Raw genomic sequence first — 15,321 nt, forward strand, 5'->3', positions numbered from 1 at the left:
TTAGATTAGATTAGATTAGATAGAGGGGGTGTATGGGGATGGATAGATAGATAGAGGGGGTGGATGGGGATGGCTGGATAGATAGATAGAGGGGGTGGATGGGGATGGATGGATAGATAGATAGAGGGGGTGTATGGGGATGGATAGATAGATAGAGGGGGTGGATGGGGATGGCTGGATAGATAGATAGAGGGGGTGGATGGGGATGGATGGATAGATAGATAGAGGGGGTGTGTGGGGATAGATGGATGGATAGACAGATAGATAGAGGGGGTGGATGGATAGATAGATAGAGGGGGTGGATGGGGATGGATAGACAGATAGATAGAGGGGGTGTATGGGGATAGATAGAGTGGGTGTGTGGGGATAGATGGATGGATAGACAGATAGATAGAGGGGGTGGATGGGGATAGATAGAGGGGGTGTGTGGGGATAGATGGATGGATAGACAGATAGATAGAGGGGGTGTATGGGGATGGATAGATAGATAGATAGAGGGGGTGTATGGGGATAGATAGAGTGGGTGTGTGGGGATAGATGGATGGATAGACAGATAGATAGAGGGGGTGGATGGGGATAGATAGAGGGGGTGTGTGGGGATAGATGGATGGATAGACAGATAGATAGAGGGGGTGTATGGGGATGGATAGATAGATAGAGGGGGTGGATGGGGATGGATAGATAGATAGATAGAGGGGGTGTGTGGGGATAGATAGAGGGGGTGTGTGGGGATAGATGGATGGATAGACAGATAGATAGAGGGGGTGTATGGGGATGGATAGATAGATAGAGGGGGTGGATGGGGATGGATAGATAGATAGATAGAGGGGGTGGATGGGGATGGATGGATAGATAGATAGAGGGGGTGGATGGGGATAGATAGAGGGGGTGTGTGGGGATAGATGGATGGATAGACAGATAGATAGAGGGGGTATATGGGGATGGATAGATAGATAGAGGGGGTGGATGGGGATGGATGGATAGATAGATAGAGGGGGTGTGTGGGGATAGATAGAGGGGGTGTGTGGGGATAGATGGATGGATAGACAGATAGATAGAGGGGGTGTATGGGGATGGATAGATAGATAGAGGGGGTGGATGGATAGATAGATAGAGGGGGTGGATGGGGATGGATGGATAGATAGATAGAGGGGGTGGATGGGGATAGATAGAGGGGGTGTGTGGGGATAGATGGATGGATAGACAGATAGATAGAGGGGGTATATGGGGATGGATAGATAGATAGAGGGGGTGGATGGGGATGGATGGATAGATAGATAGAGGGGGTGTGTGGGGATAGATAGAGGGGGTGTGTGGGGATAGATGGATGGATAGACAGATAGATAGAGGGGGTGTATGGGGATGGATAGATAGATAGAGGGGGTGGATGGATAGATAGATAGAGGGGGTGGATGGGGATGGATGGATAGATAGATAGAGGGGGTGTGTGGGGATAGATAGAGGGGGTGTGTGGGGATAGATGGATGGATAGACAGATAGATAGAGGGGGGTGTGGGGATAGACAGATAGATAGATGGATGGGGTGTGTGGGGACAGACAGATGGATAGATAGAGGGGGTGGATGGGGATGGATGGATAGAGGGGGTGTGTGGGGATAGACAGATGGATAGATAGAGGGGGTGGATGGGGATAGATGGATAGAGCGGGGGTGTGGGGACAGACAGATAGACAGAGGGGGGGGTGGGGACAGACAGATTAGATATCATTGCTCCATTATCCCAAACAAAATGTTAAGAGTCTCATTAATTTGCCTTTCCCAGGGGCTCAGACCCAATAGTTACCTGGAGCTTTGGGCCGGACGCTGTGTAGTGGTAACAATTTGTTGCCGAATTTATAACCTGGAATGTTTAAATCGAAAATGAATTTCTGTTAGGACCAAACAAATGAAAAGTCCATCGTCCTGTCACTGACAAGAGGAGTCAAAGCTCACTGGGCCATCCAGTCCTGTATCCCGCCTCCTTGTCCCGCTGGATGAGCCCATTGGCCCATGGGATCCTGCCTCCTGCTGTGTTTGATCACATCACTGGCCCGTCTCACCTGATATCCTGGCTGCTGCCCTGGCAGATCAGCCCACGGAGCCAGCCCACTCCCAGCCATGTCCAATACTACTTGATACTCCGGAGGAAAGGTCTAGGTAGCACGTGGTGGGAACCGTCGGGATCCTTGCTCTGACCTGCGCTGGGCCTGAAGCTGTGCAGGTGCAGAGAACCACAGAAGCAGCCCGATAGCCCCGGTCCTCCTGAACTGAGCAGATCTCAATGCAGGAAAGAAGCTGAGGCTTTCACTGGACTGTAATCGGACTGTGGAACTCCTTGCCACAGGATGTCATTGAGGAGAAGAGCTAAGCCAGACTGGCCGTACATATGGATAACAAGGTCACCCAGCGTTATCCTCGCACACGCTAACAGAGATCTGGAAAAAGGGCTAGTAAACCTGAGACCTAATGTGGGGGACAGATTATCCCAGGGGTAGGCACCCTATGGCATGGGTGCCAAAGGCGGCACGTGAGCTGATTTTCAGTGGCACTCACACTGCCCGGGTCCTGGCCACCGGTCCAGGGGGCTCTGCATTTTAATTAATTTTAAATGAAGCTTCTTAAATGATTTTAAAACCTTGTTTACTTTATATACAACAATAGTTTAGTTCTACATTACAGACTTATAAAAAGAGACCTTCGAAAAACATTAAAATGTATGACTGGCCCACGAAACCTTAAATCAGTGAATAAATGAAGACTCGGCACAGCACTTCTGAAGGCTGCCGACCCCTGGATTATCCTGTGCCTGCTAGTGCTGGTTTCCTACACCTTCCTCTGCTGTTGGCCGCTGCCAGACACAGGCTGTGACGAAGCGGGACCCTTCTGTAATACTGTTCTCAGCGATGTGCATGGCAAGGACTTACCTGACAGAGCTGGAGACATGGAGGTGTTTGTGTCACATGCCTGTCTGGGGTGGGACCCAGGGTCATTAAAGGACGGGCTGAACCCTACCCAGAGCAACAGAGAAGAGACAACGGGAACCCCAAGGACTGAACACTAGGAACCGAGATGTCAGGCAGGTGGAACATGTGAACTCAGCAGGGACCTGCAGGAGGACAATGGCCCAGGAGGCGACAGGAGGCTGGAACAGGAGAGGCGGGTGAGTCTGGGACTGACAGACAAAGGGACAGAGACTGAGAGGATGGCTCAGGGGAGCTGTGGACTATATCTCAGCCTTTGCTTCTCTGTAACCCAAGGACTGAACGGTGCTGGGTTCCGGGTGGCTAATGAACCCGGCTCTGCTTGGAAAAGGCCACCTGGCGTTACTGTGAGCACCTGCCGAGGTGCACAGGTCCCTGCAGAGTGCACGAGTCTCTGACCAGGAGTCAGCCTCAGTTGGACTTGCCAGCAGAGCTCCCGCGGTGAGGCAGGAGCGCTGGAGCCCAGATGCCGTGTGGCCTCCACTGAAGGCAGAATGGGACCCTTTGGGCATCTGGCCCACTGATGGGAGTCCTCTAAGGGACTGTTTAAAAGCTGGGGCGTAGCCAGGGCCAGCTCCAGACCCCAGCGCGCCACGCGTGCGCTTGGGGCGGCGTCCCAGCGGGAGGGCGGCAGGCGGACCTCCCACAGGCATGCCTGCGGAAGGTCCGCTGGGACCGCGGCTCTGGTAGACCTCCCGCAGACGTGCCTGCGGAGGGGCCGCTGCTCCCGCGGCTCCGGTGGAGCATCCGCAGGCATGCCTGCGGGAGGTCCACCGGAGCCGCAGGACCGGCAACCGCTAGAGTGCCCCCTGCAGTGTGCCGCCCTGCTTGGGGCGGCGGAAATCCTAGAGCCGCCCCTGGGCATAGCACAGACCCTGTGGAGCCATGATGGCGGCCGGCCTAGCTGGATCCTAGAAGGCAGCATGGCCTAGTGGACAGAGCCCTGGGCTGGCACCAGGAACCTTGGTAGACGTTTGTAAATAAACAGGATTGCACCACCGTCAATTTCTCCTTCTGCTGGAAGCAAGCCACAAGCCCCCGGGTTTTGGCTAACCGCACAGGGCAGAAGGGACACCAATATCGTTTCTCCATGTCTAAGTATTGAGGGCTAGGTTCTTACATCGCGTACACCAGTATCATCCATGGAAGTCAGTGTATTTACTCTGGATCGACAGCATTGGCAGAGCACTAACGGAGCCCTGTGGCCATTACAGCAGTGGGGGTTCTGAGGGCAGCTTAAATCAGGAGCAATTCCAGTGACATCAGGATCAATCTGGTGTCAGATCAGAATCAGACCCCTTCGTGTGGAGAGCCGGCGAGCCAGTGTAAACCTATGTTATATAGCCGGATCTCACACAGATGATCTGAGGGTGAATTGCTCCTATACCGGGGCTGTTTCGAGGCTGGGCTCTGTCTCTCTATTTCCCCAAGAATCCCACTATCTATCCACCTCCCATCCCTGGGGTGAGGCTGTCTCATGGACTTCCTCCGATGTTGGATCAAACCAGAACCTTCAGGGAGGGACTTGTCTCAGCGTGGGTTCTATCCAATCTCCAGCCGAGGTGGTGAGGCAATCTCAGTCACTCGGCCTAATTTAACGAGCTTGTTACGGAGGGACTTTCAATGGCCTCCTCTTATAGATTTGTCAGAAGCTTCTCCTTCCAGGCACAGGGAGTTGTCAGCATGTTTGCTTTGAATCAGAGGGCCAGATCCTTGGGCTGGGCCCTGCGGTGCGCAGTGCAGGGTGTGCGGGGAAGTCCTCTCCTCTGTCTTTCCGCTCTCCCCAATCCTACCACCGGCTGGCGCTCTGAGGCAGCTCTCGATTATGCTGGCCACCCTCTCGTGCCCACAGCCCTTGCTCCCAGGCCTGACAGCTGAGAGCTGGGGGGCTCCCAGTGGCCGATACACAGCATCTGGCCCGATGTAGCTTGCACTGACATACAGCACTGTCTTTATCTGGAGCGACTGGGCCAGGTCCCCAGCTGGTATAAATCGATACAGCTCCCTGGATACCACCCCAGCCAAAGCAGTTTTGAGAACATGAATCAGCTCGGAAGTAATTCCATCTGCGGAGTGATCTGCTGCTACCTGGCCTGTGATCTGATGGGTCACTCCCAGCCCCCCATTCCCGCACAATGAGGAAAACCCTCCTAGACCCCTTGTTAACCCCTTTGGCCGATTTTCCCAGCACAGCATCTGTTACCACCCAGGGACGTGCCTAATGAAACGAGTTGTGCCGAGGAGCTAATAACATGGTGGCTCTGACTACCTTGCTGGGCGGCAGTCCAGCCTCTGAGCCTACCTTCAAAGCCATTGAGCTCTTCAGAAGGTTCATCCCACTCAGCTCCTGTTGCGGGTACTGGCCGGTGTCACTGATGGTCACCTGGTGGGGAGAATTTGCAGGGTGCTGGTCAGGCTGGCGCCGTAACTGAGGAAGAAAGGGCCTGATCCAGCTCCCTCTGGGCACTGGGAGGAGGATTGGGCTCCGGAATAAAGGTCAGAGGTTTATCGAACTTTGGGGCCTTGCGTCTCTTGAAGCATAAAGGGGCCTTCAAGTGAGCAGGGATAGTCTGAGACCCACCCCCTCCGCAGGGCGCCTCTACTGGCCGGCAGAGCGGCTCTCGGGGGTCTGCACGCGCCCTGCTCCCAGGCCCCAGGGTAGGGAGCAGATCGGCGGCGTGGATGGAGGCTACGGCTGCCCCCTGTCCGGGTCCCCGTAGGACTGGCCCAGATGAAAGGGTTCGGTGTTTGGTTTCTCAGGAGCGACAACCCTTGTCCCCCGGGGTGTGGTCAGAGCACACTGCGCTGTGGCTAGTCCCTGCCCCCAGGGCCGACGGGGGGCGGATCGGGGTGTGGTCAGAGCGCACTGCGCTGTGGCTAGTCCCTGCCCCCAGGGCCCATGGGGGGCGGATCGGGGTGTGGTCAGAGCGCACTGCGCTGTGGCTATTCCCTGCCCCCAGGGCCCATGGGGGGCGGATCGGGGTGTGGTCAGAGCACACTGCGCTGTGGCTATTCCCTGCCCCCAGGGCCCGTGGGGGGCGGATCGGGGTGTGGTCAGAGCACACTGCGCTGTGGCTAGTCCCTGCCCCCAGGGCCCATGGGGGGCGGATCGGGGTGTGGTCAGAGCACACTGCGCTGTGGCTAGTCCCTGCCCCCAGGGCCGACGGGGGGCGGATCGGGGTGTGGTCAGAGCACACTGCGCTGTGGCTAGTCCCTGCCCCCAGGGCCCATGGGGGGCGGATCGGGGTGTGGTCAGAGCACACTGCGCTGTGGCTAGTCCCTGCCCCCAGGGCCCATGGGGGGCGGATCGGGGTGTGGTCAGAGCACACTGCGCTGTGGCTAGTCCCTGCCCCCAGGGCCCATGGGGGGCGGATCGGGGTGTGGTCAGAGCACACTGCGCTGTGGCTATTCCCTGCCCCCAGGGCCCATGGGGGGCGGATCGGGGTGTGGTCAGAGCACACTGCGCTGTGGCTATTCCCTGCCCCCAGGGCCCATGGGGGGCGGATCGGGGTGTGGTCAGAGCACACTGCGCTGTGGCTATTCCCTGCCCCCAGGGCCCATGGGGGGCGGATCGGGGTGTGGTCAGAGCACACTGCGCTGTGGCTATTCCCTGCCCCCAGGGCCCATGGGGGGCGGATCGGGGTGTGGTCAGAGCACACTGCGCTGTGGCTATTCCCTGCCCCCAGGGCCCATGGGGGGCGGATCGGGGTGTGGTCAGAGCACACTGCGCTGTGGCTATTCCCTGCCCCCAGGGCCCATGGGGGGCGGATCGGGGTGTGGTCAGAGCACACGGCGCTGTGGCTATTCCCTGCCCCCAGGGCCGACGGGGGGCGGATTGGGGTGTGGTCAGAGCGCACTGCGCTGTGGCTATTCCCTGCCCCCAGGGCCCATGGGGGGCGGATCGGGGTGTGGTCAGAGCACACTGCGCTGTGGCTATTCCCTGCCCCCAGGGCCCGTGGGGGGCGGATCGGGGTGTGGTCAGAGCACACTGCGCTGTGGCTATTCCCTGCCCCCAGGGCCCATGGGGGGCGGATCGGGGTGTGGTCAGAGCACACGGCGCTGTGGCTATTCCCTGCCCCCAGGGCCGACGGGGGGCGGATTGGGGTGTGGTCAGAGCGCACTGCGCTGTGGCTATTCCCTGCCCCCAGGGCCCATGGGGGGCGGATCGGGGTGTGGTCAGAGCACACTGCGCTGTGGCTATTCCCTGCCCCCAGGGCCCGTGGGGGGCGGATCGGGGTGTGGTCAGAGCACACTGCGCTGTGGCTATTCCCTGCCCCCAGGGCCCGTGGGGGGCGGATCGGGGTGTGGTCAGAGCACACTGCACTGTGGCTATTCCCTGCCCCCAGGGCTCGTGGGGGGCGGATCGGGGTGTGGTCAGAGCACACTGCGCTGTGGCTATTCCCTGTCCCCAGGGCCCATGGGGGGCGGATCGGGGTGTGGTCAGAGCACACTGCGCTGTGGCTATTCCCTGCCCCCAGGGCCCATGGGGGGCGGATCGGGGTGTGGTCAGAGCACACTGCGCTGTGGCTAGTCCCTGCCCCCAGGGCCCATGGGGGGCGGATCGGGGTGTGGTCAGAGCACACTGCGCTGTGGCTATTCCCTGCCCCCAGGGCCGACGGGGGACGGATCGGGGTGTGGTCAGAGCACACTGCGCTGTGGCTATTCCCTGCCCCCAGGGCCCATGGGGGGCGGATCGGGGTGTGGTCAGAGCACACTGCGCTGTGGCTAGTCCCTGCCCCCAGGGCCCATGGGGGGCGGATCGGGGTGTGGTCAGAGCACACTGCGCTGTGGCTAGTCCCTGCCCCCAGGGCCCATGGGGGGCGGATCGGGGTGTGGTCAGAGCACACTGCGCTGTGGCTAGTCCCTGCCCCCAGGGCTCATGGGGGGCGGATCGGGGTGTGGTCAGAGCACACTGTGCTGTGGCTAGTCCCTGCCCCCAGGGCCCATGGGGGGCGGATCGGGGTGTGGTCAGAGCACACTGCGCTGTGGCTAGTCCCTGCCCCCAGGGCCCATGGGGGGCGGATCGGGGTGTGGTCAGAGCACACTGCGCTGTGGCTAGTCCCTGCCCCCAGGGCCCATGGGGGGCGGATCGGGGTGTGGTCAGAGCACACTGCGCTGTGGCTATTCCCTGCCCCCAGGGCCGACGGGGGACGGATCGGGGTGTGGTCAGAGCACACTGCGCTGTGGCTAGTCCCTGCCCCCAGGGCCCATGGGGGGCGGATCGGGGTGTGGTCAGAGCACACTGCGCTGTGGCTAGTCCCTGCCCCCAGGGCTCATGGGGGGCGGATCGGGGTGTGGTCAGAGCACACTGTGCTGTGGCTAGTCCCTGCCCCCAGGGCCGACGGGGGGCGGATCGGGGCTATGGCTGGAGCACACTGCGCTGTGGCTATTCGCTGCCCCCCAGGGCCGACGGGGGGCGGATCGGGGTGTGGTCAGAGCACACTGCGCTGTGGCTATTCCCTGCCCCCAGGGCCCATGGGGGGCGGATCGGGGTGTGGTCAGAGCACACTGCGCTGTGGCTATTCCCTGCCCCCAGGGCCGACGGGGGGCGGATCGGGGTGTGGTCAGAGCACACTGCGCTGTGGCTATTCCCTGCCCCCAGGGCCCATGGGGGGCGGATCGGGGTGTGGTCAGAGCACACTGCGCTGTGGCTATTCCCTGCCCCCAGGGCCCATGGGGGGCGGATCGGGGTGTGGTCAGAGCACACTGCGCTGTGGCTAGTCCCTGCTCCATAGGGGACAGAGCAGCCCCGAGGACGGGGCCCAGTGGAAGCATGTCAGCATTGCTCTGTCGTGGATCGATCCAGGACTAATGGCAGAGCTGGGCAAGGGGGTGGACGAGCAGGGCTGGCTGCAGGTGACGACTGAAGGACGTGGGCAGAGCTCTGGGACCATTTGCCTCGGTGAGAACTGGGTCGGAAGAGGAATTTCAGGTTCACAGGAAGTTCCATGATTTCAACCATTTTGCCCTTCCGGAACTAAACCGGAAACATTCCAAATTTCATTTTGATCGAAATGTTTCATTCCCATAAAATCAAAACGGTTCGTTCCGATTTTGACATTTAAAAAATTTTTTTTACTTAAATGTGTTTGCTTTTTTTAAACTGAAAGAATGAATTCCCTTTTGAAACATCGCCAAACCCCCAAACCACGGAAATATTCAGTTCTGAAACTGTCGCACCAGGACGCTGAGAGATTATTAAAACACTTCATTTCGGGGTGTCTCAAAATGAAAGGTGGTGGAAATTGACGTGTGCTTCAATTTGGAGGAAACTGGCATTTTTCATCCAGGAACCGTTTTGCTGAAAAGTCTGCAGCCAGAGGTAGGTGTGTGCAGCCCAGGGCTTGGTCACACGCTCTATAAATCCTTATGTGGGGAAGAAATTTCTGATGGCAGATGACTCTTTAATCTAGCAGAAGGATGAGCGAGGGCCGGCACGCAGATACTAAAGTTTAGATGTGAATTTTCAACAGTGTAATCATCTGTTAGAACAACTTCCCTTGGAGATGGTGGATTCTCCATCACTGATGTTTTTAAGTCAAGAATATCTTTCTAAATGCCTGTCCCTATCTCAAACAGAAGTTACGGGCTTGCCTCGTTGCATTAATTACTGGGGGCGGGAGGTGTCTCTCGCTTGTGTTACACAGGAGGACAGACCAGATGATCACAGTGGTACTTTTTGGCCTTTAAAATCTAGGACTAGGACGGGTACAGCAGGGCCTGCTACAGCTCAGGCTGGAAGTGGTTTGAAGGGCTGCTTGCAATACACTTGAACGTTGCCAGTGATACCTACCCGAGTAGCTGAATCCATCCCAACACTGAAAGACAGCTGGGGGGGAAATACGTCGAAACGGCTGCAAAACCAGAACCCTCGCACTACCGGCCCGTCTAAAGTAGCCGGCCCCGCATACTCACCGAATACAGCACAGAGCCCCGGCCCCTCAGATAGTGCCGGTGGAGGTCTGAAACCACAAACTTCGGATGCGCTAAGACAATGGTGAGCCACACAAAATCAAGAGAGTTCTCTTCCGGCATTTCCCCCACTGCAGGAGAAGAGAAAAGCCTTGAATCACACTAGCCATAAACACATCCATTGGCAATCAGCTGCATTTGCACAGGAGTCTTTGACCTATAATGCAATCGCTGACCCAGTGAAGAGACGCTCTCTGGGTAGATACTCATCAGATCCACACATCAGCAATCTTCAAAGGCAAGGGCAGTGCATGGCTTAAGGGTGAAGGCTTGCAATTGTAACAGGGACCTTTTTGCTTGAAGGTCACAGGTTCAAATCTCACCCAGGTGGGTAGTGACAGAATCTGGTCACCAGCTGCTCACTACCCTAAGCTGGAGGTTTGTTGTCCCTATCACAGCAATGACCACTTTGATTGGCACTAACTGGCCTCAACAGGGCGAGGATCAAACAGGCCAAAGATGTAACGCCCCTCGCACCTTCAAGGTGGATCTCTCCAGCTCAAAGCAGATCTCTTTGTAGAGGCCAATAGGCAGCTGCCCAAACCGCACATCCTGCTCTCTTCACTAGACCTCACTTCCCTCCTACAGCTGGGAATAAAACAGGGGACTCCTGACTCCTAGTCCCCACTGTTGTAACCCATTAGACCCACTCCCCTCCCAGAGTTGGGAACAGAACTCAGGATTCCTGGTTCCCAGCTCCCTGCTCTAACCACTAGACCCCACTCCCCTCCCAGAGGTGGGGAAGGGAACCCTTCTGATGGGAGACAGTTTTGCCTAGTGGCTAGAGGGCAGGACTGAGACTCAGGAGACCTGGGCTCTATGAGGTAACCTTGAGCAAGTCCATTGCCCACCCTGTGCCTCAGTTTCCCCATCTGGAATATGGGGATAATGCTACCGCCCTCCTTTGTGAAGCACTTTGAGGTGTAGGGATGAAAAGTGCTAGGTATTATTATTATCATCAACGGGCAGTCCCCCTGCTCTAACTCAGGAGATGCCGGCTCCTCTGATCTCCTGCAAATTCATCTAGCTGTTCAAATGCCGTTATTTTCACATCCCTTTCCCAAGACTCTCCTCTCTTACTGCTTTGTGCCTTTGATCTGATGCTCAGGAATACTGAGAAAGAATAGACGTTATTCTTGTCCAGGTAAATCTTGCTGGGCAGCTGGTTATTGGGCTGCAGGTCATAGGTCTTCGTGTAGCCTTCCATGTTGACATAGACACCTCCGGAGGAGTTGCCATTGCTCGCTACGTAAAAGAAATACTCCTGAAACAGGAGAGGCGGATTTAATCTCTACCCAGCGTAATCTATTAACATGCATTAAGCACACACTATCAGTATAACATTGTGTGTAGATTTCGAGCAGTGACATGGCTTAATTTGGCCTACGTCTTTCTATAATCCTGTTCGCTGACGCTCCCAGAACACCTTGCGTTAGCTGAATTAAGCTTCAGCACAGGCCGATAGGAAAACGGTCAGGATCAGGACACATGGGTGTCGGTTGCTTGAAATGTGTGTTAACTGCTTATGCTAAACAATCCATTCCGCTGTGCATTTAGCTGTGACGCACTGAGTCTGTTTCCCAGACCTGGGTGAGCTCAAAAGTGGGTCTCTCTCACCAGTCCAATAAACGAGATCACCTCCCCTACCTCGTCTCTCTCTTCCCATAGTAACAGACAGAGGGTTATTTGCACACAGCCAGCCGCGGCATGTCCCAAAGGAAAAGGACATGACATATGATTGTGTTACTCTGGTACAAGTGCCTTCACGTCCCTTGGTACCTGACATGCATGTGTTCAGAACAGAGAAAAGCCCCAAGCCCTGGTGCGCCCTGCCCCGCAGCTGAAGCCCGGAGTCCCAAATGGAGGGAGGGGGCATGGGGGACTCTCCAGGAAATACTCTATGGGAATGTGAGCCCTGGGTACCCCATAGTGCCAGGAAACCCAGGCAGAAAGCCGATGGGGTGAATGTAGCCTCAAATGACGTCCACAGGGCCGTGTGCTTGTCGACAGGTGGAGTATAAACAGGACGATTTTGGGGGTGTCACTGTGGAAAGGGGAACTTAACACTGCCCAAGACAGCTTTGTGGTGACCGAGATCATACGGAGCCTCTCTTCCTGCCCTAGCTTCTCACCGACTTGTCACAACCCCCGGCTGCGACTGGTGATTTGGGCTCTTGGATATATTTCGTAGCCCAACCAAAGCGTGGCCAAGCAACTGCCTGTACCATTTCCCAAGAGGAGGAAGCGGGGGCCTGGCGCAAGGGACCCCAAGCTGTGGTATGTGAATCGCTGGTGGTACAGGGGCTTGGTGGATGGTGGACATGCCACAGCTTCAAACTAACCGCGGTTCTGCTCACTGCAGGAAAGGCCTGAGAAGCAAAGAGAGCTTAGCCCTAAGGGGGACTCACATTTGGCATTGGGAGGGGGTTTAGAGACCCCCCCCCCCAATGGAGACTAAGGGGGTGAAGGAGCACAGTGGAGCATGCGCCAAATGGAGGATCATCATCTGCTCCAAAGGAGAGCCTGTCAGGCAAGCAAGGGGGCGAGTGAAGGAGATGCTGTCTGGGAGGAGGAAGCCAGTTTGCAGCTGCTGGGAAGAGAGCAATCCACAAGGGACTGGCTATTGTGGGTAAGACCCCAACTGGGAGGGTGGGGGCACAGCCCTCTTCCCTCCCCCAAGTCCCTGCTGAGGGAGCCTATCTGAACACAGGGAAGAGAGCTGGGGGACACCTGTTTGGCCAGCTGAGTCGCCGAGACTGATTGGGAACTCTTTGCTGGGGTAAGCCTGCCTCCGTGCCCCACACTGCTGAAAGAGCCGGGAAGTAGGGAGCGGCCCAGCACCCACCCCTTGAATACTGCGCGCAGTTCTGGCTGCCCCATCTCAAAAAAGAGACATTAGAATTGGAAAAGGGACAGGCAACAAAAATGATCAGGGGGATGGAATGGCTTCCAGATGAGGAGAGATTAAAGAGACTGGAGCCGTTCAGCTTAGAAAAGAGACGACTGAGGGGGGGTACGATAGCGGTCTATAAAATCATGGCTGGTGTGGAGAAAGTGAATAAGGACGTGTTATTTACCCCATCACAGAACACACAAACCAGGGGGTCACCTGATGAAATTAACAGGCATCAGATTTACAACTAGCATCCAATGCCCAGTCAACCTGTGGAACTCACTGCCGGGGGATGTTGTGAAGCCCAAAAGAGAATGAGCTCAGTTCCTGGAGGACAGGTCCGTCAATGGCTATTAGCCCAGATGGTGAGGGACGCAATCCCACGCTCTGGGTGTCCCTACCCCCAGCTGCCAGAAGCTGGGAGTGGCTGACAGGGGATGAATGACTCGATAATTGCCCTGTTCTGTTCATTCCCTCTGAAGCATCTGGCACTGGCCCCTGTCAGAAGACAGGATACGGGGTTAGCTGGACCACTGGGCTGATGCAGTCTGGCCGTTTTCTGAAGGCTGGTCAGGTGTAGCAGGGAGACACTCCCCACTCCCTCCCTTGGGCCCTGGGCCCGGACCTGGTGGAAGGGGAGGGCCCAGGTCCCCCCACCTTCCCCATCCTGTCCATCCAGGGAACAGACGGCAGCTGGCCATCGGCAAGCCCAGCCCCAGGATGTTGGGCGTGGGAAGACTGTTGAGCCATGGCCTGCCCATTAGCCCTGCTGGTCTCCATGTGAATCCTGCTACATGGAGGATTCACATGGAGGGCCCAGCCTGCAGCTTGCCTCGAGTCGCACAGCTGAAGCTTCTGTCTCCTCCTCCCGCCTCCAGAGCTCCTCACGTCCGTCCAACAAGACCCAGGGCCGGCTCGATGCAACTGCAAACCCAGCAGCCACAGGGAGCTCCGAGATCAAGGGCTGCGGCAGAGCCAGGAGGCAGGGACCTCAAGGGAAATTCCTTCCTGTCGGCAGATACATAATGCTGATTTATTCCCTCTGGAAGATTACAGACTTATTCCAGCCCATGGCAACTACTGGCCCAAGTCTGCCACCTTCTGCCTTTCAGGGCTCCCTACCACAGGCAAGAAAAGTTCTGATTCATTAGAACTGTTTTTGAGACATGGCCAATCTACCCTCTCTGTCCCACCTCTGGGGAGGAACTCAGCAGCTGTTTAACTGCAACCGTCTGGGACAGGAAGTGAAGGAGAAAGATTGTGTGACTGCAGAGGGAATGTATGGAGACAGGCTGGAGGTACCCGAACTAAAATCTGTCCAGGCTATCGGAGTTTACAGATCTGTTTCCAAAAGAATATAACACAATTTAGACAAGGAACCAACACCCTTAGAACATCAGAACGGCCGTACTGGGTCAGACCAAAGGCCCATCCAGCCCAGTATCCTGTCTACCGACAGTGACCAATGCCAGGTGCCCAGAGGGAGTGAACCTAACAGGTAATGATCAAGTGATCTCTCTCCTGCCGTCCATCTCCACCCTCTGACAAACAGAGGCTAGGGACCCCATTCCTTACCCAGCCTGGCTAATAGCCATTAATGAACTTAACCTGCATGAATTTATCCAGCTCTCTTTTAATGTGATCGGTTGGGTTTTTTGTCGAAAAGGAATGTTCAGAATCTTTTCTTACTGCGTATTGCTTTCTGTTTTTCCACCAGCGCCAAGTTGGGTCATGGACCGGGTCAGCATAAGGCTAAAAAAAAATAAAAAAAATAAAGGGCTTGCTAAATTACAAGTCATCTGAAAACACAAGATTTTCTCATCTGAAAAGCACGTGTTCCTGTTGTGGATTATCCGCGTCTTTCTTGGATAATCTGTTACTTGTGGGAAAGTCCACATCCTTGAGCAAGGCAGTTATACGACCTCACTCCCTGTGTGGACGGCACTAGCGCTGCCCCGAACTCAGAACTCCCAACCTTCCTACCTAGCGCGGTGGGTACAATGTACTTTCCTCCCAGCCCATCACCGTAACGCAGCTGAGAGCTGACGAGAAGAAATCACCCTGCTATAGTCCGCGTGGAGCCAGAGCAGCTGGAAGATCAGTCCCTGGTATACAGCCAGAGACACGTTGTTGTGGAAGCCTGTTCTGTCCATGACATCCGGCGGCTCGGTGCAATAGTGTTCCATCCGGGTGAAGCGCTGAGGGGCTGGGAGGTCCTCGAGGCGCATGACCGAGAAGGAGCAAGGACGGAAGAACCTGATGTACTGAGAATCTCTAAGGGAGAAATGGGGAGACAGGAAGTGAGTGTGGGTTGGCACCGAAGTGCACTGGTTCATCACAAGGTTGGCGGTGCTCTGGAATGTTGCAGTGGACTGCGCGGTGGGGCGGAGTCTGTGTGCTGGATGGAATCAGGATCTTTCATCTGTGTGTCATGTGTCCTATACTGCTAATAGCTAAGGGGAGTTGCAGGATCAGGG

The 15,321-nt window shown here is 56.3% G+C and overlaps 1 protein-coding gene across 3 annotated transcripts in view; it reads right to left on the reverse strand.

Moving 5' to 3' along the window:
* CATSPERG (cation channel sperm associated auxiliary subunit gamma) overlaps nt 1-15,321 on the reverse strand; it is a 39,032-nt gene that overhangs the window by 8,271 nt on the left and 15,440 nt on the right. For all 3 annotated transcript variants that reach the window (XM_044989033.1, XM_044989032.1, XM_044989031.1), the window contains 6 exons: nt 14,905-15,118; nt 14,534-14,596; nt 11,032-11,215; nt 9,895-10,022; nt 5,282-5,362; nt 1,803-1,859 (listed from right to left, as the gene is read on the reverse strand). In XM_044989033.1, coding sequence (XP_044844968.1) covers nt 1,803-1,859; nt 5,282-5,362; nt 9,895-10,022; nt 11,032-11,215; nt 14,534-14,596; nt 14,905-15,118 — 727 coding nt within the window. The remainder of the gene's footprint in view (nt 1-1,802; nt 1,860-5,281; nt 5,363-9,894; nt 10,023-11,031; nt 11,216-14,533; nt 14,597-14,904; nt 15,119-15,321) is intronic.

The sequence above is a fragment of the Mauremys mutica genome, chromosome 15 (genome assembly GCF_020497125.1).
Source record: "Mauremys mutica isolate MM-2020 ecotype Southern chromosome 15, ASM2049712v1, whole genome shotgun sequence".
NCBI classification, from domain to species: Eukaryota; Metazoa; Chordata; order Testudines; family Geoemydidae; genus Mauremys; species Mauremys mutica.